We start from the raw sequence: 27,425 nt of genomic DNA, 5'->3' as shown, positions 1-27,425 counted from the left end.
TTTGCTCATTGATAGCAAATAACTAAAACAGGACCTAGTACATAATAGTCACTCCCCTAATATGTGTAAAATGAATCAATTAATTAACTAAGCAAAGGTTTAGAATGCTGAGAAAGACCAAAACAATTTTATGTATATTATTATTGGCATTTGAAAATTAGTGGGGATAGCTGGATTATTAAATAAGTGATGATGCTTAATTCCAATAAAAATTAAGCCTAATTATTGCCTCAAATCATATACAAAAATACATTCTCGATGAGTTAAATCAACTGTAAGTATTTTGAGTGTTCATGCATTAGGTGAACTTTTATATGACTGGTTATGTAGTCTACCCATATTAGTTAAAATAACACTGGCAACCATAGCAGTCTCTGAAAACTTGATGGCTTAGTATAGCTGAAGTTCATTTCTCACTCATATAACAGGCAAATGTGCATGTTGTCAGGAGATCATCACAGTGATTCAGTGACCAAATATTTCACCCTGTGACTGTAAATCATCATTTGGGGCCTCAGAGACATTTGTTTGCAACTATGGGTGGGACAGACAAAAAATAAAAGATGAAATACAGGATGAATCCTGGAAGACTTTTATGGCTGGGCTTAAAAACAGTATACAATTCTTCTGCATTTATGCTCTTGAGTAGACCTCAGACACTTGGACACAGAAACTGCAAGGAAGCTGATAAATATATCTAGCTTTGTAGGGTTTTGTTTTTATTTTATTTTTTACTAAAAAAGAGAGGAAGTTGGACTTGCAGACAATATAACAGACTGCAAACCCACATTTAAAAAAGGATCTTTTTATAATAACATTAGTGAAGAAACTAGAAAGAACAAATTGATATGTCTGACTACCTAAACATTAAAAATATAAATATGTTCTAAAGCACCACCGAAAGCTTTAAGCAAAACATGTGGCATATATAACTAATAATCAGTTTATTTATGTAATTAACAAATATTTATTAAGGTATTATGTAGGGAGTTTATGATACTAGTATTACAGTGATGATTAAGTCAGAAATGATCTTTTCTCTGATAGAAGTTAAAACTCAGCAAAATTCAGAAAGTTAAATTTCAGAAAGTAATTAGGATAATCACTTCATTTTGAAATATATGAATTGTCCAAGAAAGAAAAAATAAGCAACATCAACAAACAGAATTCAAATAATTCAAATGCCTGAGGAGCATGTTATAACATTTAACTTCACCAGTACGTAAGCATATTTAAAGTATAATAGTGAGGAAATAATCTGCCTTTCAAATTGACTAAGTTTAAGATCTATTGTCAGGATATAGCTAAGTAGAGGAAAAAGGTCTGTTGATGAAGTAGGCATTTATAAAATTAAATGTAATAGAAGGGAAAATAAGATACTACACAAAGGTATCATATGATAGGATATAATATACTAATATAATAAATAAAATAAATTAATATAAGTAATATTATTTTTATGTAATACCAAAGTTTGGTACTGAAAGAAATTTCTGACAAGGAACTTATAAAAAATTCTGATCAAGTTAACTATTCTGAAAAAAACACACAACTACAAGCACTCGCCCATACCCTGAGCATATATACATGTATGTATGAATACACAGATGTATATATACATACACACATATGTACATGTGTCTGTACGTATTTATAATGCACAATTTTGCTTTCTTTGTGAAAGCTTCAGTTTAATTTTTTAAATGTCTTTTTTTAAATTATTGCTAAATAAACGATGATGAATAGGGCATTTGTCCCGACAAGAAATATTATACATTTTATACGTTCACAATCAAACTCAGCTCTTTGTGCCTTAAATTGCTTTTCAAAGAAAAGTTTTTAAAAACTGAGGCAACATTATGATAAAATAGCAAAGAATAAGGCTCCTGCTGCACAAAAATTATGATTTATTAATTTTAAAGTTAGATGGGCCGGGAATGGTGGCTCATGCCTGTAATCCCAGCACTTTGAGAGGCCGAGGCTGGTGGATCACAAGGTCAAGAGATTGAGACCATTCTGGCCAACATGGTGGAACCTCATCTCTACTAAAAATACAAAAATTAGCTGGGTGTGGTGGCACGCGCCTGTAGTCCCAGCTACTTGGGAGGCTGAGGCAAGAGTATTGCTTGAACCGGGGAGGTGGAGGTTGCAGTGAGCCCAGATCTCACCACTGCACTCCAGCCTGGAGACGGAGCGGGACTCTGTCTCAAAAAAAAAAAAAAAATTAAAGTTAGACATAATGGAAATGAATGCACTAGAACTTCTAGGGGGACAGCTAGTTTCTTCTACAACCAAACCCAAAAACACAAAACAAAACCAAGGAAAAAAAGTAAACATATCTCTATAAATGCTCAAAACATTTCAAAAGTAATTTACTAAAGTACTTAGAGGAGCATGCTCTAAATTCCAAAACACCAGTGGGATTGTGTCATCACTTTCTGATGTTGTTTAAATGATAAGACATACATAAGACCTCAAATGGGTATTGGAGGGTATTAAATAAGTCATTCATAAATGAATTTTATTTAATGAATTAGTATATACTTGAAAATGAATACTCATGCAGTATACAATATTTAATTTGACTTAGAATTTATAATATATTCTACATAATATATTCCATTATCAAGAGTGTTGTTTCCCATTATAACAATGATAAATGGTGAAACCATATTCTACTTCTACATTTTGCAATAATAACATAATCTAGAGTCAAAACCTAAAACAAAACAAAAAAACTCATAGAGAACATTCCAGTTGTTTTGAGAATGTAATTGAAAGAATGGATTTATGAAGTATTAAAGAATCATAAATAGCTTCCCCAGTTACAAAAGAGCCTACTGAATTTGACATTGTGTGGAAAGGAAAATCTGTAGATAGTATTGTCAACACGTTTTCATCATTTCAGATTTTATGACACAGAGGGTCTTGTTTACAATATACCTCTAGTATCTGAATACCTTTAGTCTTTTTCCAATTATCTATAATTTTTTATTTATCACTGAAAATATAAATAACACATTTCTTAAAAATTATCTAAAAGAAATTATTAATTTCTGCCTCTTCTAATGAACTAAAAGCTCACAGTGCATTTTAAGTTCTTATTAATTTTAAAATGCTCTACTCATCACTTTGCTCATGGCCTCCTTTACGTCTTTGTTCCTGAGACTGTAAATCATGGGGTTCAACATAGGAATGACTGTTGTATAAAAAACAGCCACCATTTTTCCCTGCTCCACGGACTCCTCAGTTGGGCTTCTAAGATACATAAAGAAGAGAGTTCCATAAAATATGGTGACAGCTGTCAAGTGGGACCCACATGTGGAGAAAGCTTTCTTTCTCCCTTCTGCTGAGCGCATTCTTAAGATGGCAATGAGGATGAAAATGTAGGAGACAATAATGACCAATAAGGAATAAGAGAAGTTGAGACCTGCCAGTGTGCGCATAGTGTATTCTTTAATGAAAGTCCCTGCACAGGCCATTTTGATAAGAGCTGGATCTGCACAGTAGAAATGGTTGATCTCGATGTTTCCACAGAAGTACAAACCATGGGTCCAGAGTGTTGAGATCAAGCTGATAAAAAAGCCATATATATAAGGGAAAGAGATCAGTCGAATACAGACAGTTCTTGACATTCTGCTGCCATAAAGTAGAGGGTTTCCAATTGCCATGTATCTATCGAAAGCCATCACAGCAAGGATGAAGACTTCTACATGGACAAAAGCGATGAAGAAAAAGCACTGCACTATACATCCAGGATAGGAAATGGTTTTGGTCTCAGATAACAAATTTTCCAACATTTTTGGAGTGATGTTAGAGGAGAACCACACATCTGCAAAAGACAAGTGACAGAGGAAAAAGTACATGGGGCTATTGAGCTGGGGACTGATCCTGATTAATATGATCATGCCAATGTTCCCAACCAAAGTGATGATGTAGACCAGTAAGAAAACCACAAAGAAAAGGAGCTGTAATTCAGGTTGACTAGTTAATCCCAAAAGAATAAATTCTGTCACATCAGTGAAATTGAACATTTTCTTGAATCTGATCCAGAGATAGATGCATTTTATCTAATAAAACAAATATAAATAAGTAAATGCATGCATGGAATATTATCACTCTATATTTATATTTTTCTAACTCACTTCCTTTCAACACCTTTGCTAGTTTTCCTTTTATCTCTCCCCTCTTCTTTCTCATACATCTTTTGTTAGAAGTATTTCCTTCTGCTACATATAAATATAAATATATATGCAAGATTTTTAAGCAGAAAGTGGTAAAATAATGCAAAAATTCAGAAATATAGTGATATAACTTACGAGATCTAGTTTTTACATGCCTAAAAATAGAGATTTCAGAAGCATAATGTTTATTTTTGCCATATACTGGAAAGACAAAAACTTAACACTGGTCCTAACTTTCAGAAGGTGCTAACATTTTACTAAGTAGAGATTAGATGATCTATCACATATTAGTGTTTTATTTAAAGCGATGGCCAAGAAAATCAAAAATACTATTCCATAATGAGAAAGTTATATGGTACCTCCATTTAATCACCTTGCAAAATTGAAACAGTAATTAGAAAAATGACTTGATAAAAATATATACATGCCTTAACATAAAATCATTACACATATCAAAAAAGAATAGTTTTTTAGTTAATTAGGCAATTATTAATTTTGTTTACATCATTCTAAAGAAATTTAATCACTGCTAGCCATAACTCTGTTTTAAACAAGTCTGATAAACGTAAACTCAAGCATCATCTCCTCTTTAGAATCTTATTCTCTCGTCGATGGGCATTTGGGTTGGTTCCAGGTCCTTGCTATTGTAAACAGTGCTGCAATGAACATTCGTGTACACGTGTCCTTATAGCAGAACGATTTGTAATCCTTTGGATATATACCCAGTAATGGGATTGCTGGGTCAAATGGAATTTCTATTTCTATGTCCTTGAGGAATCGCCACACTGTCTCGACGATAGACTGGATAGGGAAAATGTGGCACATATACACCATGGAATATTATGCAGCCATCAAAAACGATGAGTTTGGGTCCTTTGTGGGGACATGGATGAATCTGGAAACCATCATTCTCAGCAAACTGACAGAGGAGCAGAAGATCAAACACCGCATGTTCTCACTCATAGGCGGGTGTTGAACGATGAGAGCACATGGACAAAGGGAGGGGAGCACTACACACTGGGGTCAGTTGGGGGGACATAGGGGAGGGACGGTGGGGGGTGGGGAGCTGGGGGGGGATAGCAGGGGGAGAAATGCCACATGTAGGTGATGGGGAGGAAGGCAGCAAATCACACTGCCATGTGTGTTCCTATGCAACAATTTTGCATGTTCTTCACACGTACCCCAAAACCTAAAATACAATAAAATAAATAAATGGGAAAAAATAAAATAAAATAAAATAAAAAGAAGCAAAAAAAAAAAAAGAATCTTATTCTCTGTTGGTTTTGAAGGATTAACAAATTCTATGCCAGTGTCTTCTTTCCTCTCTGTCTTAGAAGGGTGAGTAACATAAGAGTAATAAAATACTGGGCAAAGGACTACATTATTCTTCTCTAAGTATATAGCTTAATTAATAAAATCCATAAAATGTACAAGCAAGCTAAAAAATTGTTAAGACATTAGGGAGAAAGGTATTTTTGGTTTTTAACTGCATCAGTTTAAGTAAATAACTGAGTAAGAATACAGTTATCTTGATTCTCGTTACCTTCTAGCAGAGTCTTATACTCTACTTTAAATATCTTGAGCTAATTTACAAGCAGCAGTTTTCTACTTATGCTACATTTATTCATGGACCAAGAGAATGCATGACTGATCATCCTCCATAAAACTACCCTATATTTGCCACCTAAAAGCAAGCTAGAAACATATTACTATCACCTCCCAGCTGGTCTCCATTGATGTTAAGCTGAGAGATAATGAAAATTAATGACTCAGGTGATCCATTTGTTCCATTAGATATTATATATTAACAAAGTTGGAATATTTCATTAACAGTAAAACGGCTAGAGGTTCTTGGGTTTAATTTCAAGCTCTGCTACTCTGCTATCTACTAGGTGTGCATTTGACCTTAGACCTAAGCCCTGTGTTTCAGTTTCTTCATGAGTAAATAGGGATACAGAACGGGTATGCCTCAGGGAGCCATGAAAATTAAGAAAGATAATATACATGAGGTATCATAAAAGGATAAACTGATGAAAATGCCAAGCTGTATTCTTACTCAGTTATTTTTTTTAAATTTGAGATCCAATTTTCTTATTTGTAAAAATCATCAGATAGGTTAAACCCACTAACTTTCACTAATATTAAGCATTCTATAAAAATCTATTAACATAATCCCAATTATATTTTGGCATTCTCCTTTATGCCTTTAGAAAAAAAAGTTAACATTTTTGTTTTTTCTTAATAGTTTTTACTTTATCATCAGGTGACAAAAGAAGAGTCATAGGAAACATTTGGTTTCCTTCAGAGTTTTTGTGAAGAATCTTTCATTACACTGTACAACTTGAGTGTCCAATAATGGCTAAGAAAGTCATGCATTTGTGTGAAGGTTCTGAACCTGTAATGGTCAAGAGAGTTACACATAAAAAACTCATGTTAGGATTGCGTGATTTTTGAATTACTATAAACATAATATTCGGATGAGTAAAAAAGTTTAATATGAATCTCAAATGTTCTTGTAAGTTAATTTTCTTTTCTTTTTTTTTTTTTTTTTTTGCAAAATGGAAATGACTTCAGTAGAAATACCTAAAATTTTATTTTAGAAATAAAAGACTTTGGCTTTTAGTTTTTAACATTCTCTGGCCTTGTTTTTTGAGTACTATATTTTAGTGTGTTATGTATTCAGAAAAAGAAAAGTGGTTGTAAAATGTAGTATTCATTTTAAAATAATTGAGGCCAGCAAAGTGGCTCATGCCTGTAATACTAGCATCTTGGTAGGCCAAGGCGGGTGGATCACCTGTGGTCAGGAGTTCATGGTCAGTCTGGCCAACATGGCAAAAACCCATCTCTACTAAAAAAAAAAAAAAAAAATACAAAAATTAGCCAGGTATGGTGGCTGGTGCCTGTAATCTCAGCTACTCAGGAGGCTGAGGCAGGGAGAATTGCTTGAACCCGGGAGGCAGAGGTTGAAGTGAGCTGAGATCCTGCCACTGCACTCCAGCCTAAATAACAGAGTGAGATTCCATCTCATAAATAAATAAATAAATACAAAATAATAGAAATACACACACATAAATATGTATCCTACACACTTCATAGTAACTATTGGACAAATCATGCACACACACATACACACAGATTCATACAATTTGCATAAAAACAACCGATATAATGGTTTCTCTATTACATAAATAGTGAATATTTTGACCTACTTCATAAAAGTATAAAGAAGATGAATGAGATATTACATGAGAAAATATCTTTAAGATATTCCAAATCATAGTAGTACAACAATAGAATGTAGAAAATTATTTAAAATATTTTTCCACAGAACTTTTAGAGGCAATACAAACATACTTTGAATCAGTAACAAAAATTATACATTCAGCTCTAGCCCTAATAGAAACATTTAAAAGGAATATTTTTCTTTAAAGATTAGTATCTCACTTACAATACAGCATAATATGATTTGATTGTTTGCTTTAAAATAATGTTACTCATGTCTTGAAGATTGTTTCCTCTTCTGAAAAAAACATAAAGTTTTTGTAAGGATTAACTAAGATGATACAAGGAAAGGGTGTAAAAAATATCTAGCACACAGGAAACACTACATAGAGTTAGCTGCTATTACCATACTTCTTATAATTGATTCTACCTTTATGCATTTATAATAACATCTGCATCAATTCCTTCTTACTAGAAGCCTGTCATCAAACTCTTTATTGGAAAGCAGCTTTGTTCCTGCCAAACTGTGTCACTCAATACAAAAACACACACTAATTTCAGATCATGTGTACCAGTGTATACTCTTACCAGCTTAATTCATAATTGGAACTAAGTGTCCTTGGTCACATATTTAAGTGTAAGGCTCTTTTGTTTAGTTTTGTTATTATTAATTTATTTAATGTTTTCCAGGAAACTCACTGTTTCACCTTTCTTGAATCAATAGCTATTACTAATACCCTGTTTCTTGTCTGTGAAGACATGTCCCTTTTCCTGCTCCCTATCATCTGATTTCTGTCCTTCTGTCCTCATTCCCTAGTAATTGCCCTTATCTTAGATTTCTTATTATATATATGCTTCTCCCATTACTCATCTCTTTGTTGGAATTCACATGACAGAAATAAAAGAGAGATTGGGAAAATGTGACATTATTTTCTTCCTTTCTTGGAAGGTTAGCAGTGATTGAAGGAAACAACATTATAGGCTTACTCTATGCACACATTCTGAGGAAACATTTTTTACAGCTTTGTTGATTTAGTTGGTGATTAAGAAAATATATATTTTATGAAAACATTTGTAACTGCCCTCTTTTCACTTATGGCCACTCTAGTCCAAAATATAAGAAAAAAATAAATAATATTGGTCTGCAGTCACTTAAATGCTCAGTGTATCAATGAGTAAAGTCAAGCCAAATTAGTTAAGTTTCCAAGAAGGTTTCAAATTTTAACAGACGTTTAATGACAAATTTGAATTGCATAACACAATGAGATTCCAATGGTTGATACTCTCATGAAATCCATCTAAGTTTACTATCGGTTGTGGTAAGATATATGTAGGGTGAACAACTGCCACTCAGTTTGTCTTGATATTTTCTAGTTTAGGAATGTAAGGTTTGCATCTTGGTAGACTCCATGGTCTTAGGCATACCAAGAAGGTTGGTCACCCTACAAAGTGTCAGAGCCCATTATATAAACTGCAAGGGACTTACAAGCTAGCTATAACGAAGTGCTACCTGTAAGAGGGCAGAGAATTATAAATGACACGCAGAGCTGATACACAGAGCTGACTCGTTCTCTCAGGCTGTGTCCATGCAAAGCTCTACCCATTGAGATTGGAGAAAGAAGAATGAAAAAAGAACCTGGTGGTTTCTAAGTAATGTAGAATCATTTATTAATGTCTGTGGAAAAGAAGGCTTCTATGTCAATAACTGAGTTTGAAAACATATTGTTGGTATTGTATAGATGCTCATACTGCATAAAAGTTTAATTCAATGACTCCGTACATGTGTATGATAGAAAGACAGAAACACAAAGAAAGAGAAATCAATGATATCACTCGTATTACCAAGGAAATATCTTTAGTAAATGAAACAGAAACACTATTTTTTTGGTTACCACTTAGTGACACTTGTGTGTAGGGTTTCCATTGTTCAGATAAAGTAATATACATTTCTTTGACTTATTGAATTGTAGTTCTTGCACTGGGAGCATCAAGTCCAAAGCACTATCCACATCCAACTTCCATTGCCACAGAGAAGCTTTTCTAAAATACTTCCTATAAACCTTCCACAGAATTAGAAACCTTCCTACTAGAAATTAGGACAGCTTAGAGAACTGACAATTTAGACAGATTTTATAAAAACACATTGATTTTCCCTGTGCATATACCTACCTGTGCATGGGAAAAAAAAAATCTTCTTGGGAGCATCCCATCTGCCATGATCAATGAATAATTCAGAAGGATTTATAAGTGTTGGATTTCTCACTATGGAGCTTTCTCACTAGGGAATACAGGTAGAAACCTGAAGTAATTAAAATGTTACATATTGCATCATCTGCAATGTAAAGTGACCCCCAAAAGCAAAATGTCTCTCAACAGAATTAGAATTTTTAAAAACAAGGGTTGGGAAAACTTGAGATTTTGCTTTCTTCCTGTTTAAAATGTTTTCTAGGTATCCTAGGGACTGTGTTGTACTTGTTTGGAGCGGGAAAATGGCATCACACAGTGGAGTTTGTTGGGGGTCTAGAGGAGGGACAGTGGGGCATGAAGAGGTTGGGGAGGGATAACATGGGGAGAAATGCCAAATATAGGTGGCGAGGGAATGGAGGCAGCAAATCACTTACCTGTGCAACAACCCTGCATGATCTGCACATGTACCTCAGAACCTAAAGTGCAATTAAAAAAAAAGTCTTGTTTTCCCATGTGATAATAATCATGTCCATGTTGCATCAGCCACAACATATATTTGAAATAATTTAGACTTCACGATAGGCATACTACCACTTTTTTGTATTAATGAAGAAAGCCTCTTCCCTTTTAGAGTAAGATAATTAGGAAAAAAATGAGAGAATAAAGGAGAATACATTTCCTATGAATATGTCATTGATAAACACTAAATGGGCTTCTCCTTTCTGAAACAATTGATATAATTCTTTAAAACCAATTTAATTCCTAGGTTAGGGTTGATAATTTCCTATTGTTGTTTGTGTTGTTTTGTTCTTTTTTAATATTAAAAATAATTCCTTGATTTATTGTTTTTATTGATAAAACTGATTTCAAATCGCTATTTTCCTAGTCTTTATGGTTTCTACCACTTTAGGAGAGAAAAATAAGTTAACCCGCTTGAGAAATATGATTTAAATTGATATTGACAAAGATAATTGTTTGAAAATGTAGTGGATATACTTTCAGTTCACAATCTCTGTATCGTAAAGCATGCAACTTTATTTCTCTAATTGAGCTTGATTAATATTTTGAGGTTCTGTTTTTTACTTTGGAAAAAACTAACTTGATTGGTTTCTCTTCCTGCTTTCCACAGGGCTGTGTCTGATTTCTAGCAGGTGAATGTACTCTAAAGCATTGAAAAACAATTGTTAGTTGTTGTTGTTGTTGTTGTGGTGGTGGTGGTGGTGATGGCCGTTTCTGAGACAGGGTCTGCTCTGTCATCCAGGCTGAAATGCTGTGGTGTAACCTTGGCTCACTGCAGCTTCAAATTCCTGGGCTTAAGCCATCCTCCCACCTCAGTCTCCCAGTAACTGGGACTATAAGCTGATTCCACCATACCCAGCTAATTTCTTTTTGTACAGTTTTTAGAGATGGGGTTTTGCTATGTTGCCCAGGCTGGTCTCAAACTTGGGGGCTCAAGCAATCCTTCCACTTCAGCCTCCCAAAGCACTGGTATTACAGGCATGAGTCACAGCACCTGGTGAAAAAGCACAATTCTTAATCTTGATGTCATCTCCTATAGATATTGGCATTCATTTATTTATTCATTTATGCATTTATTGTGTGCCTGGAACATAGTCCAAAAAGTTGTATCTATGCTCATGGATCTTATATTCCGGTGATATATTCTTATTCTTATTTGATCACTGCTGAGTTTTCTGTATTCAGAACTTTGAGGCCTCTTAATTTTCCCCCAATTGTACTTTATTTTTTATTTTTGGGAAGGGGTATCTCTTTGTTTCCCAGGCTGAAAGTGCAGAGGCACAATACAGGCTCACTGTAGCCTCAATCTCTCAGTCTCAAGCAATTCTCCCACCTCAGCCTCCCAAGTAGCTGCAACTACAGGCATGTGCCACTGCTCCTGACTACATTTTTTGTTTGTTGGTTGGTTGGTTGGTTTTTTGTTTTTGTTTTGTACAGACAACATTTCAATATATTGCACAGGCTAATCAGCAATCCTCCTGCCTCGGCCTCCCATAGTGCTAGGATTATAGACATGAGCCACTCTGCCTGGCATTTTTTCCCCCAATTTTATACACTATTTTTCCTTCAAATAACACAGAGCATTTTGGAGCTATCATGCAACACTGGATCACAGACTAGCCATCAGTATCTGAAGTGGCTGGGGGATGGGAGGCAAAGGAGTGTTGCGGGGCTGAGCCTGTGCAGTCTGAGGCAATGCCAGGTAGATAGTGTCAGAATTGAATTGAATTGTAGGACAAGTTGGTAACCACAGAGAATGTGGAAAACACACACACACACACACACACACACACACAGAGACTAGGACCTGAAAGTGTGTGTGAGTGTGTTGAAGGTAAAACAGTTTGATTTTCTTTCAGTCATATATGATCATGGAATATTGACTCAATAAAATTATGGTCTAGAACAAAAGACTCTTTGGGTTATCTGTCAGTCAGTAAGATTCTAATAAATGCTCACAGGTCTCTGAAGATCATATTCCCTTTTCTCCTAAGCATAACAATTAACAGGATAAATTGTACCTCTACGGGAAACATTGTTTTCAATCCAAATATATCTTTATTGAACTAATGGTTAGATATTATTAGTTAATAACAAAATGATGATAGTCATTGTATTTAAATTACTGCCTTATCCATGCCTTTAACTTTTAAAGCAGGGTTATATATGAGAAGAAACACCATCAGGCTTGGTCAGTGCTTAGAATATCAGGCACATCTTTGCTAGGTAGTACTTCTCTTACTATGCAGTAACTTAGCTTGTGATCCCTAACAGTTTTGTTTCTGTTTAGACTGGCTCTTTCTGGATAAATGCTGTGGGTTCTTCTTCTAGGGCATTCTAAAAATGATCAGGTTTCAAGCACTATTTCAGCAAGCCGCACACTTGTCAAGACAGATCACTTCTGTGATTGGGATTTAGCACCACAGAAGGGGAGTTGTAGAACCTCATGATTTCCATCAGGCTGAGAAGAATTTTTAGATGGTTGGGTAAACAGCCAAATAACCTGATTCCAACTCTTTCCTCATACTTGGATTTAATTTTATTTCTTATTTCTTTATTTTATTTTATTTTTTCAGAGACAGGGTCTTTCTCTGTTGCTCAAGCTGGAGTGAGTGGCTGAGTGGTGTAGTCACATCTCACTCTAACCTGGAACTCCTGAGCTCAAGTGATCCTCCCGCCTCAGCCTCCCAAAGTGCTGTGATTACAGGCATGAGCCACTGTGACTGCCTGGCTTAGAATATTTTTTTACACCATGGTTTCACAATTATGAAAACTGCCTTAGGACAATGGTCCATGAAGACCACAAGTCCTCTTTTGTTAAAATCCTGTCTCTACTAAAAATACACAAAAATTAGCCAGGCATGGTGGCATGCTCCTGTGGTCTCAGCTACTTGGGAAGTTGAGGGGGAAGGATTGCTTGGCCCTGAGAGGCAAAGGAGGCAGTGAACTGAGATTGTGTCACTGCACTGCAGCCTGGATGACAGAGAGAGACCCCACACATCTCAAAAAAAAAAAAAAAAGACATTGTAAGATATAATGTTAATAAATGGAGAAACTAAATAAGAAAATGTTAGCACACACTTGCTGTTCATTGATTTAACATCAGCAATGTTGACACTTCTCTAACAATCTCTAAAGATTAAGGAATATTGTAATTTGGCTGAAGCCATATTAAAACTCTTCATGGTATCATGACGAGTGAAATGGAAGGAAAGTAAAAATATAGTAATTTACTTGCACTGGAGTGAGCCTCCCTGCTCGTGTTCACATCTAAACACAACTAAACCTAAACATCATGATTTACAAAATAACTTTAATGGAATGACTATTATCAAAACAAAATAAGGCAAAAATTCAGTTTTGTTTAAGCCGCTATTTTTTGCAAGAAATGACACTTGCTGATACAAGCAGGCATGAGAATAAATAAATTGCCTAAACAGCATCTTCTATTCTTCCCATTTTAACCTGCTACTTACAGGAAGCTTAATCCAGTCAGCTACCTAACATAGAAAATTAGATATGAATTGTGCAAATGTAGCCTAAAATGTGACATCTAACCCAACAATATTATATCTCGATCTCATTACTTCACAAATTTTTAATGATATATTAGCATTTTCATTTTTCCAATTTTTGTCTTCCCATTGCTTTTTTAAATGCCTCTTTCACATCCTTATTCCTGAGGCCATAGATCATGGGGTTCATCATGGGTATCACTGTAGTGTAAAACACAGCCACCATTTTCCCCTGCTCCACGGACTCCTCTGTGGGGCGTCTCAAATGCATGCAGAAGAGCGTTCCATAGAAGATTGTAACGACTGTCAGGTGGGAGCCACATGTGGAAAAAGCTTTTTTTCTTCTCTCTGCAGAACGGCTTCTGAGGATAGCGACAAGGATGAACATGTAGGATGTGAGAATGATCAGAAGGGACTGGACATTGCTGTAGCCAGTTACTACGTACATGGACAGCTCCTTGCTGTACGTGTCAGAGCATGCCAGTTTGATAAGAGGAGGATCAGCACAGTAGAAATGGTTGATTTCATTAGCACCACAGAAGGAGAGTTTGTATGTTCTCAAGGTTTCCATCACACTGAGAAGAAAGCCATAGACATAAGGCACAATGACCAGGCGGACACAAACACCTCTGGACATTTTGCTACTGCAGAGCAGCGGATTACAGATGGCCATATAGTGGTCATACGCCATGACCGCCAACATGCAGTGCTCTGTAAGGACCACGGCAATAACAACATAGCACTGCACCAAACAACCTGAGTATGAAATGGTCTTCTTCTCCGATAAGAAATTTTCTAGCATTTTGGGAGTGACATTTGTGGAGAAACACAGATCTAGAATGGACAAACTTGAGAGAAAAAAGTACATGGGAGTGTGAAGTCGAGAATCAATTTTGATTAAAATAATCATCCCCAAGTTTCCTACCACAGTGGCTATGTAGACAAAAAGGAACAATACAAAGAAAGCTACTCACAGCTCTGGACGGCTTGTCAGACCCAAGGGAACAAATTCTGTTACTTCAGTGTAGTTTCTTCTGGACATTTCTTTGTCTCATAGGAGAGGCATTGGTCTGATTATCTAAGGAAAAGTAGAAACTTTTTAAAAATCACTAAGACCCTAGTTAAATATCATGCTTTGTATAAAAAGATCAAAAAGTCTTTAATTATGTTATCTCAGTAGCAGTTTTGTAACAAGGTGCATAGTTATACTATGAAGCAAGCCTAAACATTTCAACAAGTGGTTTCCATTTAGGCTAAATTGGTAATCACACTGTGTAATTAAATTGGAGACTTAATGCAACATTATAAATTGAAGTATTCCTATACTTTGGGAAATTTAAAAATCTAGATAATATGTTAAAGATAAAATTGTAATAGAGATTTGGAAATGCTTTGAACTTCTACTGACCTGCTTTCATTTACATACAAAGCTACATAGAGAGGTGGAAAGGACTTTGAGGATAACTCAGGCAAAGTTCTTTATTCTGAAGATTGAGAAACTGAACCTCAGAGAGATGAAGTGACTTATCTCACTCAGACACGCATCTTATACATCCCCATTCAGTGATCTGCTAATATGCTATATTATCTCGTCAAGTTCAACTTACTGTCTTGAACCTTAAAGGTGTATTTATATATTTTGTTGTTCTTGGTAGTAGTGCTTTTGGTGGTGATGTGTATGTTATTTCTTTGTTTTGTAAGTTAGTTTTTGGGAACTCGTAAATAAAGCCTTTCATTTGAGTCTTTAACATTGATTCATGTGTTTATAAGTATTTTTTCTAATTTCCACACCACAATTTAGCCTGTCTGTTGGGTTAAACATGTGTATTTATACTCCTTTATCAATATTTCAATTCTATACACAATTTAATATTTATTATCTTTGAGATTTCAGCCTATGTTTTAATTTGTTCCTATATTTCAATTTCTCACTATTTTACTACACTCATGCTGCACAGAACCACTAGTATAATCCCCTGCTTGGCTCACGTGCTCTTTCATATTTTTGCATAAGAAGTCCTATATCAGTGAATTTCCATTCCTCCATTATGTTAACCCTGATGTGTAGTTTAGTCATGAGGATAAAAGGAATTAACTTAATCACCTAAGATGATGAAAAAGTTATTTTCAGGTTCTCAGTCTACACTTACTCACTGCTAATATCTCCAGAATAAGTGGTCTGATCTGCTTTGATGCCATTGCCACACAAATTTAAAAAGCCTTAAAAATGGGCCAGGTATGGTGGCTCATGCCTGTAATTCCAAAACTTTGGGAGGCCAAGACAAGTGGATCACTTCTGGTCATGAGCACGAGACCAACTCTGCCAACATGGTGAAACCCTGTCTCTATTAAAAATACAAAAAATCATTCAGGCATGCTGATGCATGCCTGTAACCCAAGGTACTCAACAGACTGAGGCAAGAGAATCACTTGAACACAGGAGGCAGAGGTTGTAGTGAGCTGAGATCATGCCACTGCACTCCAGCCTGGGTGATAGAGGGAGGTGAGATTCCATCTTAAAAAAGTAAATGAAAGAAAGAAAGAAAGAAAGAAAGAAAGAAAGAAAGAAAGAAAGAAAGAAAGAAAGAAAGAAAGGCCTTAAAAAAATGTAGAGAGATTCTTTGTTCATTGATGGAAGGATTCAATATAATAAAAAGATCAATATTTCCTAAATGATCCATAGTCAATCAAATTCCAATCAAAATTCAATCACAATTTTTGTGGAAAAACTGACTCTAATATTTATATTTCCATATAATGGGAAGAGTCAATATCTCCCAAGGACAATAAGCAGTTACTTATTAGATATCAAAATTTACTATAAAAACAGTATTCAGGATAGTGTGTTATTGACATGAATTTTTTTAAAATATATTCTTTAACCAATGTTCCAGAACAGAAAGTCCAGAAGTGGCTGTATGTACATAGGTGATGTGACATATAACAGAGATGGAATTTCAGATCAGGGTTGAAAAGAGGGGCTATTTACTATTAGTAATTACTATTGGCTTAGTGGATTATTTAAATGGAAAAATTATTAAATTGTACCTTTACTTTACACAATGCACATAAATTATTTCTAATTCCAGGTAGTGGTTTAATGTATAGTCACTGCATTTTGTAGCTTATAATTTATACAGACATTATATATTCACTGAACTTATCAAAAATTATTTTAAATATATATCCAATTAGGTTAAAATATCATGTGTTCATCTGTCACCAAATTTTGATTAACAAACAATTTCAGTATACTAACAATTGCTTATAAAATGAAATTTACATCTGATTTGTTTTTCCTCATGGGGCAATTCAGATATTAGCAAATGTCATTATTAGAGAACTTGTCAGAGGCTGATAAAACTTACCTCTTCTGAGCAGGCTCAGGGACTCAATATGAATAGCTCTTTATTTTTTGCCTGATCTAAGAATATTAGACACATATTTTCTATAAAATTGTATGAGGTCTTACAAAAATTGTTAAGTTCTTATTAAAGTGAGATTTTATAGTTCGAAAACTAATTTACTTTGCAAAACGATGGCAGCCATGCATTTGTTTATGCATGTATGCTTAGAGTAAATAATCACTGAGCATTTTCCAAGTTCTAGACATGGTGCTGGATGGTAGAAGTGGAGCAGTGGATAATATAGAGGAAATAAATTTAGTTAAGTGAGTAACCAGGCCCAGAGCATTTTATATTCTGGTCCTAGCTTACAACTCAGAAGCAGAAAAATAAGAAGAGGAATCCTATGTTATAATTCTGAAGAAGAAGAGCAGTGCCCTTCTTCTATAATATTTTACTTTCCCAGGAAAATCTCTCTCTTCCTTCAATTGCATTGACTGGCTGGGTAATGATAGAAATTGTTTCCAGAAGTGTTAAAATTCACTTTATCTAATATTATTGCCTCCTTATCCTGCCCCAATGATTAACATTATGGGTTACTGAGGAAACAAATATGAACAAATGAGGATCTTGAATTCAAACTTTCTCTGAGTTACAGACGATAGTGACAGGCACTCTAACAAAGATGAGAGATGGATGAGGAAGAAGAAAGCCAGCCAGCCAGGGTATCAGTGCCCTACTGTAAAGAATGCAAAAAAGGGCCAAGAATCTGGAATAATGCCTATGAATTGTAACTTAATTAGCAAGAGGAAGGCACAGTGCTTCTTTTAACTCTCAGATGATGAGCAACTTCTTCAGTACAAGATCTTGTTTTTAGTCCTAACTTAGTCTCTAATGAGCTTTGCTAATTTGCTCAGGTCTCACTGGTCATGTGGACATGCACTTTTAGTGGACACCATCATCATTAACCATATTTTAATTCTAGAATTGTGAGAAAATGACAAACAGAGACAACTAATATACAGACATAGAACCCATGAGAAATGTGTCTACTGCTGCTGAGAGGCAAGAAACACTCAAAATGAACAACCAAATGTAGTCAGTAACTTTGATGATGAAAATGCAGCCTAGAAAAATAGGGGTGAGAATTTTATTCATCAACTTACTGTTTAAGGGCCTTGACACAATTTAGTTATTTGATTATAATTAGACTGGCTTCATTATAATCAGACTGATTTATGTTTCAAGTACGTTGTTGAAAAAAAAAATTCTGAAAACTGAAGTCTCCCTGAAGCACAAGTATTGGTTGTAAAAAAAAGTAGGTCTCTAGACAGATATAGGGCATTGGAAAAGAACCCGTAATCTAGAGAATCCAGGAGGACTTAAAGATCAGTTCATTCAAATTTGTTAGCTCCACATACTGAATCTAGTGGACCACTTTCTCATATGTTTAGTGGTCACAATAAAGCCTGTTTGAGCATTTACTTTGGCATCAGAAAAATTTTATATGATGAATTAAACTATGTAAACCTAAATTATTTTCAATTTGTCTTTTTCTTGTGGAGACTGGTGACGGTAGACACCAAGACATTAGGCAAATGGAAAACACAAAAATAATATTTCTTGAAACTAGTAACAGTGGAAACATCTGATGAAATATTTGTACTGTGAAATTCTATCAGGATGTTTCAATAACACTGACAATATCATAAAAGTGAAAGACAAAGCTAAGTAAGCTCCCTACAGATTTTCTTTCATGAAAATGCATTGTCTGTGCAAATTTGCCCCAAAACTACCCACTTAAACACATTGCTATCTAAAAGGTATACAATTTAACCAAGTGAACACAGACATTATTAGATATTGAAAAATGATATGCAAAAACATTTCCTTTTTTACCTGTGAAAATAAGGGTGTCTTTTCCATGACACCAAAGGTCAAATTCCGGCCAGTGCTAGAAGATATATACCCACATCACTGGCATCAGCATATATCTCAGGAGAATCCCCAAATGTATAAGAAGAGGCAATTAGAAGCGAAATCACAGTGGAGATCATTCTCAAAGGAAGAAATACTAATTGGTTGTTCTATGCTATCTTGCATCAAGATGTTAGAAAAAGGCTGTGTTTTATACCTCAGGAGAGTTCAAGGCAATCTCCTGTTATGAAACTGGGATAGCACTTTATACCAATACTGAAAACCAAATTTTAAATAGTCTGAGGACACTTAACTTCTCATGCAGCCTGAATTCAGGTAATTGTCCTTACTATCTCAAGAGCACTACCATATTTCCCACATTGTGGGAACTTTATCAAGTTCACACAGGAATATGTACTAAGTCAAACTTTAATACTGTTTAATCTGTATAATAAAAATATTTTAAAAGCATATCTTTTATAATGGAATTTGTATTTTGATAGGATGCCTAAGATAGGTAAACAAATAATACGAGGTATAAACAATTAATTTCTGGAAAAAAACAAGAGATGTTTTAGAAACAGATAGAAGAAACAATGAAACAGAAAGAGACTGATGAAGAAAGAGTGAAACAGGTAGAAGAAACTGATGACTGCCAATGACAAGACTGCCTGACATAGACAATAATCATAAGTAATAGACAATAATCATAATGACATAGACAATAATCATAAGACATAGACAATAATCATAATGCTAAATAAATGTATAACTTATTTAACTTATTGTTTCTATCATGTTTTCCATGTTAAAAAACTTTCATGAAATTGAGTCCACACTGGAACTCAGCATACTTGCCTCAAAATGCAGTTGAGGAAAATGTACATGAAATAGCTGTCACTAATCCTGTTTTGCCTTTGAATACACTGATACTGAGAGGGAATTCTCAAGTTTACCAAACTAACAAAACAATAATAAAACCAGGACTCAGGTTCAGTTCTGAATAATTACAAGGCCAAATATTTTTCCACAACAGCATTCTGTCTGAACTTGAAGAGAATGTTTTATTATCAGTGTATCAGGTGGCATAAATCTTAGGACAGCTGGCTATGAAAAAGTGATGTACAAGAATGTACTTGTTCAAGGATTGGATATTTCCTTGTCTCAATATATGCCTGTTGTCTGATTCCCACCAAACCTCTTTCCTGTCTGAGCAACAATGAGGTCCCTTTTGTTTCCTGCACTTTAAATCATAACTCAGCCTTCCCTTTCCTCTGTCCCAGAAAGCCTAGTTTATTTCTGTTCATGTAAAAAAAAATTATTACACAGTAGCTGATTTTTCCATTGTAACTTTGGTATAAAAATCAAAACTAAATAATATTTGTAAAGGTTATAAAAATTGTCAGTTATTTCCCAAATACTATGGATAATTATGATTGCATATCAAGAAAAATGCGTTGGTACAAAGATTTATTTCTTACAAGTATTTCCCTTAACACATTTTACTGTAGTCCAGCATTTATTGTTATCTGTCTCTCTGCTATGAAAAAGGGAATGGAGTATGTGACCATTTCTGTCTGGTGCCAATAAAATTACATTCTCCACCAACAGTATACACTGTTGTAAATTAGCTCAACCATTGTGGAGTGTAAATTAGTTCAACCATTGTAGAAGACAGTTTGGCGATTCCTCAAGGACCTAGAAATAGAAATTCCATTTCACCCAGCAATCCCATTACTGGGTATATATCCAAAGGATTATAAATCATTCTATTATAAGGACACATGCACACAAATGTTCACTACAGCACTGTTTACAATAGCAAAGATTTGGAACCAACCAAAATGACCATCCATAATAGACTGGACAGGGAAAATGTGGTGCATATACACCATGGAATACTATGCAGCCATAAAAAACGATGAGTTCATGTCCTTTGTAGGGACATGGCTGAACCTGGAAACCATCATTCTCAGCAAACTGACAAAAGAACAGGAAATCAAACACTGCATGTTCTCACTCATAGGCAGGTGCCGAACAATGAGAACACATGGACACAGGGAAGGGAGCATCACACACTGAGGTCTGTGGGGGGGATCTAGGGGAGGGACAGCAGGGGGTGGGGAGTTGGGGAGAGAGAACATGGGGAGAAATGCCAGATATAAGTGAAGGGGAGGAAGGCAGCAAATCACATTGCCATGTATGTACCTATGCAACAATCCTGCCTGTTTCTTACGTGTACCCCAAAACCTAAAACACGATTAAAAAAATTATATTCTCCAATCCTTGCTCAGTAATGATTCATGTTAATGGGGTTTCAGTGGGCCATTTATGATAAAGAGCTTGAACATGATTTTTTCAAACCAAATGATCTATTGTTCTGCCATGACTCTACATTAGTATGGAAGAAGGGAGTATCATAGAGGAAATCCATAATTGGCCACAAATACAGACAAAGGCAGGAAGAGGAAAGGATTGCAAAATTCCCACTCATTCAAAAACACATGGGCATCATCTCTTTACTGAGCACTGCTTTAAGGTGGTAAAAATTTAAAAACGAAAAGTTGTGGTCCTTTCCTTTGAGAACTTACTAAAATAGTGGAAGGAACAGATATACATGCATATAATTATAGAACCATTTATGAATGCAATAATAAAATTGTAAGTCTGTGGGTAAATCATAATGAGATACATAATGGAAAATAAAAATAAAACTCTAATCCCCAGTCAATTGAACAGACTGCCTCTTAGTCAAGGGAACCTCAGAGAAACCTTAAAAACGGAGTTCCTGCCATGAAGGTTGGGAGGTCAGACATGCCTTGTTATATCCCCTCCCTTGCTAAGCACAATTAGGCTTTCTACTATAAGGGCTAAACAAACCTGCCCTTGTGAGATTCACATCACCACTGATATCAGCCTGACCTTGACTCCTCTTTTTGTGGTTTCAACACAGCAATTGAGCAGCATTCCTTCCTGATGCAAGACCACCAATAACCTAGTGGTTGTGGTCAGTCTACAGAATCCGTGCCCAGAAGGACCTGGTGTCCTCTGCTTCACCTTTTGGCGGATAGGGTCTAATCATAACAGATTTATATGTGAAGTCTCCACTCCAAAGTGAACATGGGATGCATGTTGTGTACATTAGCTTATTATTCGTGCCTGTGCCTCTTCTTTGTGAATATTCAGTTTTCTCTATAGCCTATTGAATATGTATTATTATATATGTGTATATATTTTGTCATTCCATTCAGCATAAATCCCTGTCTTAGTCTTCATATCCTTGAAGGGTATTTTTCCAACTTCTAGCGGGAGAATATGTTTCACAGCCTGTCAGAATGGCCACCCTGCAACCCTTTATGAGAAAGTCCTCCTTTCTAAATTTATGAATCTCATCATTCCTCAGTTGACACTACACATCATGAGTGTACTGAAGAAATCTTGCAGGAAGAGATAATCCTTCAGCTAAGTCTTTTTATCTGAAATGGAGTTTCACTCTTGTTACCCAGGCTGGAGTGCAATGGTGCAGTCTTGGCTCACTGCAACATCTGCCTCCTGTGTTCAAGCAATTCTCCTGCCTTAACTTCCCAAGTAGTTGGGATTACATGCACCCACTATCATGCTTAGGCAATTTTTGTATTTTTAGTAGAGACAGGGCTTCACCATGTTGGCCAGGCTGGTCACGAATTCCTGACCTCAGGTGATCACCCACCTCGGCCTCACAAAATGCTGGGCTTACAAAAGTGAGCCACTGCACCCAGCCCTTCAGCTAAGTCTGAAATGGTAAGACTAAAGGAAAGTGTAGAAGGAAACCTGGGGCTGAATAATAGTATAGAGCACCCTTGACATAAGTTACTCCACCTTAGAAAAAGACTTCATCTTACATTTTAAAAGGCATCATGCCAACAAGGGCCAGATGTTTTGCCTAACCAAGAAAGACTGTATCCAACCAAATAAAGGCATAACAAAGCCACTTTTCCACTATTAGTTCTTACTAGAGGAGTTTGTGGCTATAAAAGAGCAGGACTTCAGCAGCTTGAAACAGCCATCTTAAAAGACACTAAATTGTTATCACTTGAGATAAGCACCTGGCATTTGCCACTGAAGGCTTTGCTTACATAAAAGACTCTTCTTTACAATATTATTCATGGACCTCCAGGGCCTGCGTAGGATTTTCTTTTTGTTCATGTCACTCCTCCTGGACTGGTTCCTTAGCCCATTTTCAATCCCTTTATTCTTAATGTTAAATGTTACTTTCCTTGTTGTAGAATGTGTAATCTATAACATTTACACACCGATTAAATATATTGTAATTCATGAACTGCAATACTGACTGAATTGTCAAATGACTTGAGCCTCTTTGCCCATGGCTCTGACTACTGAGTGAACAGGAAGTATTAAGGAGAATTGCCTGCTTGGGAGCCCCACACACCTCGTGACTTTTATGATTGAAATAGCATCAATAAAAATCTGACATTGAAGAAAAAAATCTAACAAACATGCACGGACCCAGTTATCACCGACCTTGCACCACTCATCATGGTAGAAAAGTTCATTAATTGTTCCACAGAATTATCTTTAAGACTTTTTTCTGTCTCACTTGTTGTTGAGTCTTCAGTGTGTTGCATATTTTCATGTAATCAAGTTAAATTACAGAAATGCCTTAAACCAATGATTGGAGTCATTATCTCCAAATAACAGCTCTGCAAACAGAGCAGAATCCAATGGGAAAAGAGAACGTCTGAGAAAAAAAATGAAATTATAGGTCACCTGTTGTGTTTGACCACGTAAATGTGCTTTATAGTTTAGTCAAAGCTTGGGGAAGAGTACCCACTGTACAAACAGAAGAACAAAACTGGAAACTGGAGGCCATTATTATTAATGTTATGAAAATCCAATAACTGTGCAAGAAGAGAATTACAACCATAGTAGTACTCATGTTATTAGTAATTAATACTAGTGTTAGTAATGCTCAAAGTATTACTCATAGTATTCTTCAGGTAGTATTCATGATACATTCATAGCAATTTTAACAGTCAATACTCATTAAGCCAAAAGTTCAAATATGACCCTATGACAATGAGAGAAAGAAGTGTTCATTATAGGTAGGGATGAATGATTGATGAAAGAACGATAACCTTATCTTTATAAACAGATGTCAATAAATTATGTGCATATTTGAAAAATCAGCAAAGAGGAATACAAGCATATGATTTAAAACAGGTTTATTCCCAAAGAAAATAATAAAAAAATGTTATCTACAGGGAGTTAGTGGTAAGTTAGAGTGTGAGACAGGAATATGGCCTGTAATATCATTTGACATTTAAAACTGTATACATTAATCATAAGTAAGTTCAAATGGTAATTATAATAAATAATTTTACTAAACACATGTGTATATATAAAAGCATTGGAAGAAACACAAAAAAACTCTCAAATGTGATTTCTTCAAAGTTTGTGATGTTCTCTTTCTATGTTATGTAATTAAGCCTGTCTGAATTTGTATAATTAATATGCCATCAATCAGAATAGACCACTTTGTGCTATGGAAACAAGCAAACTCCACACATCACAGTACCTTATAAAAAGAAGGATATTTAACAGCCATTCTGTACTGCCATTGTGAGTCAGATGAGGACTGTTTCATGTCTCCTAACTGAGCAGCCACTATATTAAATCTTGCTGGTCACCATGGAAAAAATAAAAACAACAACAAATCCACTCAGAAATGATCTCACAAACAATTAGATGTTCAACTGAGAAGTGATATATGTGAATTTTAAGCTCATCTTCCAGAAATAGCTACATGCTCTTACCTAGACCTAATAGCATGGAAGTATAAAGCTACACTGTATACAGAAGACAAAGAATTTAAATAAGATGAATGACAACTACAAACATAAAAATTTTGTGAACAAAATTGTATGTATATGAATTTTAGAAAACAAAGCTTTTAAAACTGCAGTGTTCTCCACTGATGCCACTGTATTTCTCAATTTAAGAAAAAAGAGCTTTGGAGCCAAAAGAATACTGATTTTTAAGAAAAATATTTATTCCTTGACAGCGCTTTGATTAATGCTTCTTTCACATTTTTATTTCTAAGGCTATAAATCATAGGGTTCAGCATAGGAATTATTGTGGTATAAAATACAGCTACCATTTTTCCCTGTTCCACAGATTCCTTTGAGGGAGGTCTGAGATACATGAAGAAAAGAGTTGCATAAAATATAGTGACAGCTGTCAGATGAGAGCCACAGGTAGAAAAAGCTTTTTGCCTGCCCTCTGCAGAGCGAATCTTTAAGACAGCAGGAAAAATGTAAAAGTAGGAAATAAATATAATAAAGAGAGAAAAAGAAAAATTCCATCCAGCCACAGCAAACATTGACAACTCCTTGTTGTAGGTGTCAGAACAAGCCAGCTTAATCAGTGGTGGGTCAGCACAGTAGAAGTGATTAATTTCGTTGGGGCCACAGAAGGTTAGGTTGTAGGTCCACATGGTCTCCATCAGGCCAGTGAGTGCTCCATACACATAAGGCACCGTGATGAGGAAAGAGCACACGCTCTTGGACATTTTGCTGCCGTAAAGCAGAGGGTTGCAGATGGCCATGTACCGGTCAAAGGCCATCACGGCCAGGATGTAGATCTCAACATGGACCAAGGCAATAAAAAGGTAACACTGTACCAGACAGGCAGAATAGGAAATGCTTTTCTTCTCTGAAAGGAAAATCTCCAGCATCTTTGGAGTCACATTGGAGGAGAAGCACAGGTCCACGAAGGATAAGTGGCTCAGGAAAAAGTACATGGGCGTGTGGAGCCGAGCGTTGGCCTGGATGAGGACAATCATGCCAAGGTTCCCTGCCACCGTGACCATGTAAACGGCCAGAAACAGCATGAAGAAGAGAATCTGTAATTCCCGGCGACTGGTCAGTCCCAGAAGAATGAACTCAGTCACCAACGTGAAGTTTCTTCTCATCATTTCCTTCAGTGGGAGAAAGAAACTTTGCATATATATTAGATTACAACAAAATAGCACCATGATTATCACTATTACAGTAATGATTGTTCTACCAAAAATTTTTCCCTCTTTTCAGCAGTTTTCCTCATTCTATTTCTACTGAAATTTGTTTCAAGTAACCTAAACAAGGGATATTCAAAGCATCTCTCTGCCTTTTGTGATATTGCCCTCTATTTTTCCTGTTTTCTTTCCTTTTTCTTTCTTCTCACTCCCTTCTAATTCAACTTCTGTTTCTATTCTTTTTCTATATTTTCTCTTTCTCTTGTTCTACACCTCCTTTTATTTGAGAAATGTACTTTCCAGGTAGACTTGCCCCATAACATGACATTTAAACCTAAGCAATTTCTTTATTTCTGATTATAATGCTGGCAGAGAATGAGTTGAGAGAAAAGGTTAAGGTATCAACGAGCAGTATTTGCCCGAATGACCTTGCTTTTTGTGACTAGTTTTCACCAATCCAATTTTCGCCAATTCTTCCTCTCCTGAAGTAGCCTGAGCAAACAAGTTGGGCTCATTTGTTGCTTTTTATTCCTCCAGGCTCAATGCAATAGGGAATTACCAGGAAGGGCCTAATTTTTATTCTTTTTTTCTTTTTTTTAAATAACAGTCTGCCTATTTGCATTTTGATGGTTGCACAGCTCTTAAATTCTCCAGCCATTAACAGTCTATTAAAATTTTTGGAGGAAATTTTCTGTTGTGTGGAGTTAAGAGTCATGGAAATTCTCTCCTCTCGATCTTCCACTTCCAGTTTCCACTGAAAGACCAGATTCTCTGTTTAGAAAGGAGTAGGCAGGGGGTAGATGTTAACCTGTGCTTAAGTGAGTTCATGATTCGAGGTTGACAAAATATTTTTTCATCAAATAGATTACAGTGAGGTTTGAAGATCAGACTGATGTTGCAAAGAAACACTGATTCTGTGTATTTGGAGCTGCTCGGCCTCCACACCTGCCCAGGCTGCTATCTGTTCTCTAAGCCAGCTCTTTTAACTGCACATCGATTTAGGAGCCCTAACATCCTTTCAGCGCATGCTTAGCATAACCAGAGCTGTCTTCTGTGACTTTCAACAACAGCAACAACAACAAAAACTGATAACACTGATATCAATAAAATGTACATTCTATTTTTCTGTATAAAACTCATCTATAATCACAAGAACATCCTATAGAAAGTTATTCTTTGAATATCCGAAACAAAGGTTTTATTTGTGTTTTATAAAACAGCCAGTAAAATTTGTGTCTACATTTATTCAGTCATAGTAGTGATGCACCCTCATTCATTTTTGTATACCAAACTCCCTTCAGCTTTTGCCTTTGTTTTGTTGTTTAATGTTCTTTTTGCAAGAATTTGTAAACAGCTAAATTCACATATTTAAAGTGTACAAATTTGTGTGTTTGACAAATGCACACATCCGGTTAACTTCTTAATTTTTAGGACTAGACCAAACAAAAGTTGGGTGCCTTGATAAATATACAATAACCTTAGCATGAAATCAATTCACAGGATCTCGAGTTAGATGTTTCCGAAA

General features: G+C 35.6%; 2 protein-coding genes and 1 pseudogene across 3 annotated transcripts; all 3 read right to left on the bottom strand.

Annotated features, from left to right (window-relative positions):
- Positions 1–3,062: 3,062 nt before the first annotated feature.
- LOC108295141 (olfactory receptor 5M3-like) lies at positions 3,063–9,612 on the bottom strand. Of its 2 annotated transcripts, XM_037734464.1 has the most exons (4): positions 9,576–9,612; positions 7,633–7,704; positions 6,437–6,579; positions 3,063–4,070 (listed from the first exon to the last, which is right to left on the bottom strand). In XM_037734464.1, the coding sequence occupies exons 3-4, from the start codon at positions 6,473–6,475 to the stop codon at positions 3,111–3,113; spliced, it is 999 nt and encodes a 332-aa protein (XP_037590392.1). In that variant the 5' UTR covers positions 6,476–6,579; positions 7,633–7,704; positions 9,576–9,612; the 3' UTR covers positions 3,063–3,110. The 2 variants fall into 2 exon arrangements, with proteins under 2 accessions (XP_037590392.1, XP_017372674.1); XM_017517185.1 differs by lacking the exon at positions 6,437–6,579.
- Positions 9,613–13,730: 4,118 nt separating this feature from the next.
- On the bottom strand, positions 13,731–14,681 carry LOC108295130 (annotated as a pseudogene).
- A 10,170-nt stretch (positions 14,682–24,851) lies between these two features.
- Positions 24,852–25,877, bottom strand: LOC108295162 (olfactory receptor 5M8). Its single transcript, XM_017517203.1, has one exon. It carries the CDS (start codon positions 25,859–25,861, stop codon positions 24,923–24,925), a length of 939 nt encoding a protein of 312 aa, XP_017372692.1. The 5' UTR covers positions 25,862–25,877; the 3' UTR covers positions 24,852–24,922.
- Positions 25,878–27,425: the final 1,548 nt, after the last annotated feature.

Source organism: Cebus imitator, unplaced genomic scaffold, assembly GCF_001604975.1.
Source record: "Cebus imitator isolate Cc_AM_T3 unplaced genomic scaffold, Cebus_imitator-1.0 Scaffold622, whole genome shotgun sequence".
Taxonomy (NCBI): Eukaryota; Metazoa; Chordata; class Mammalia; order Primates; family Cebidae; genus Cebus; species Cebus imitator.
Note: the sequence above shows the minus strand (reverse complement) of the source record. Positions and strands in the feature narration are given on the sequence as shown.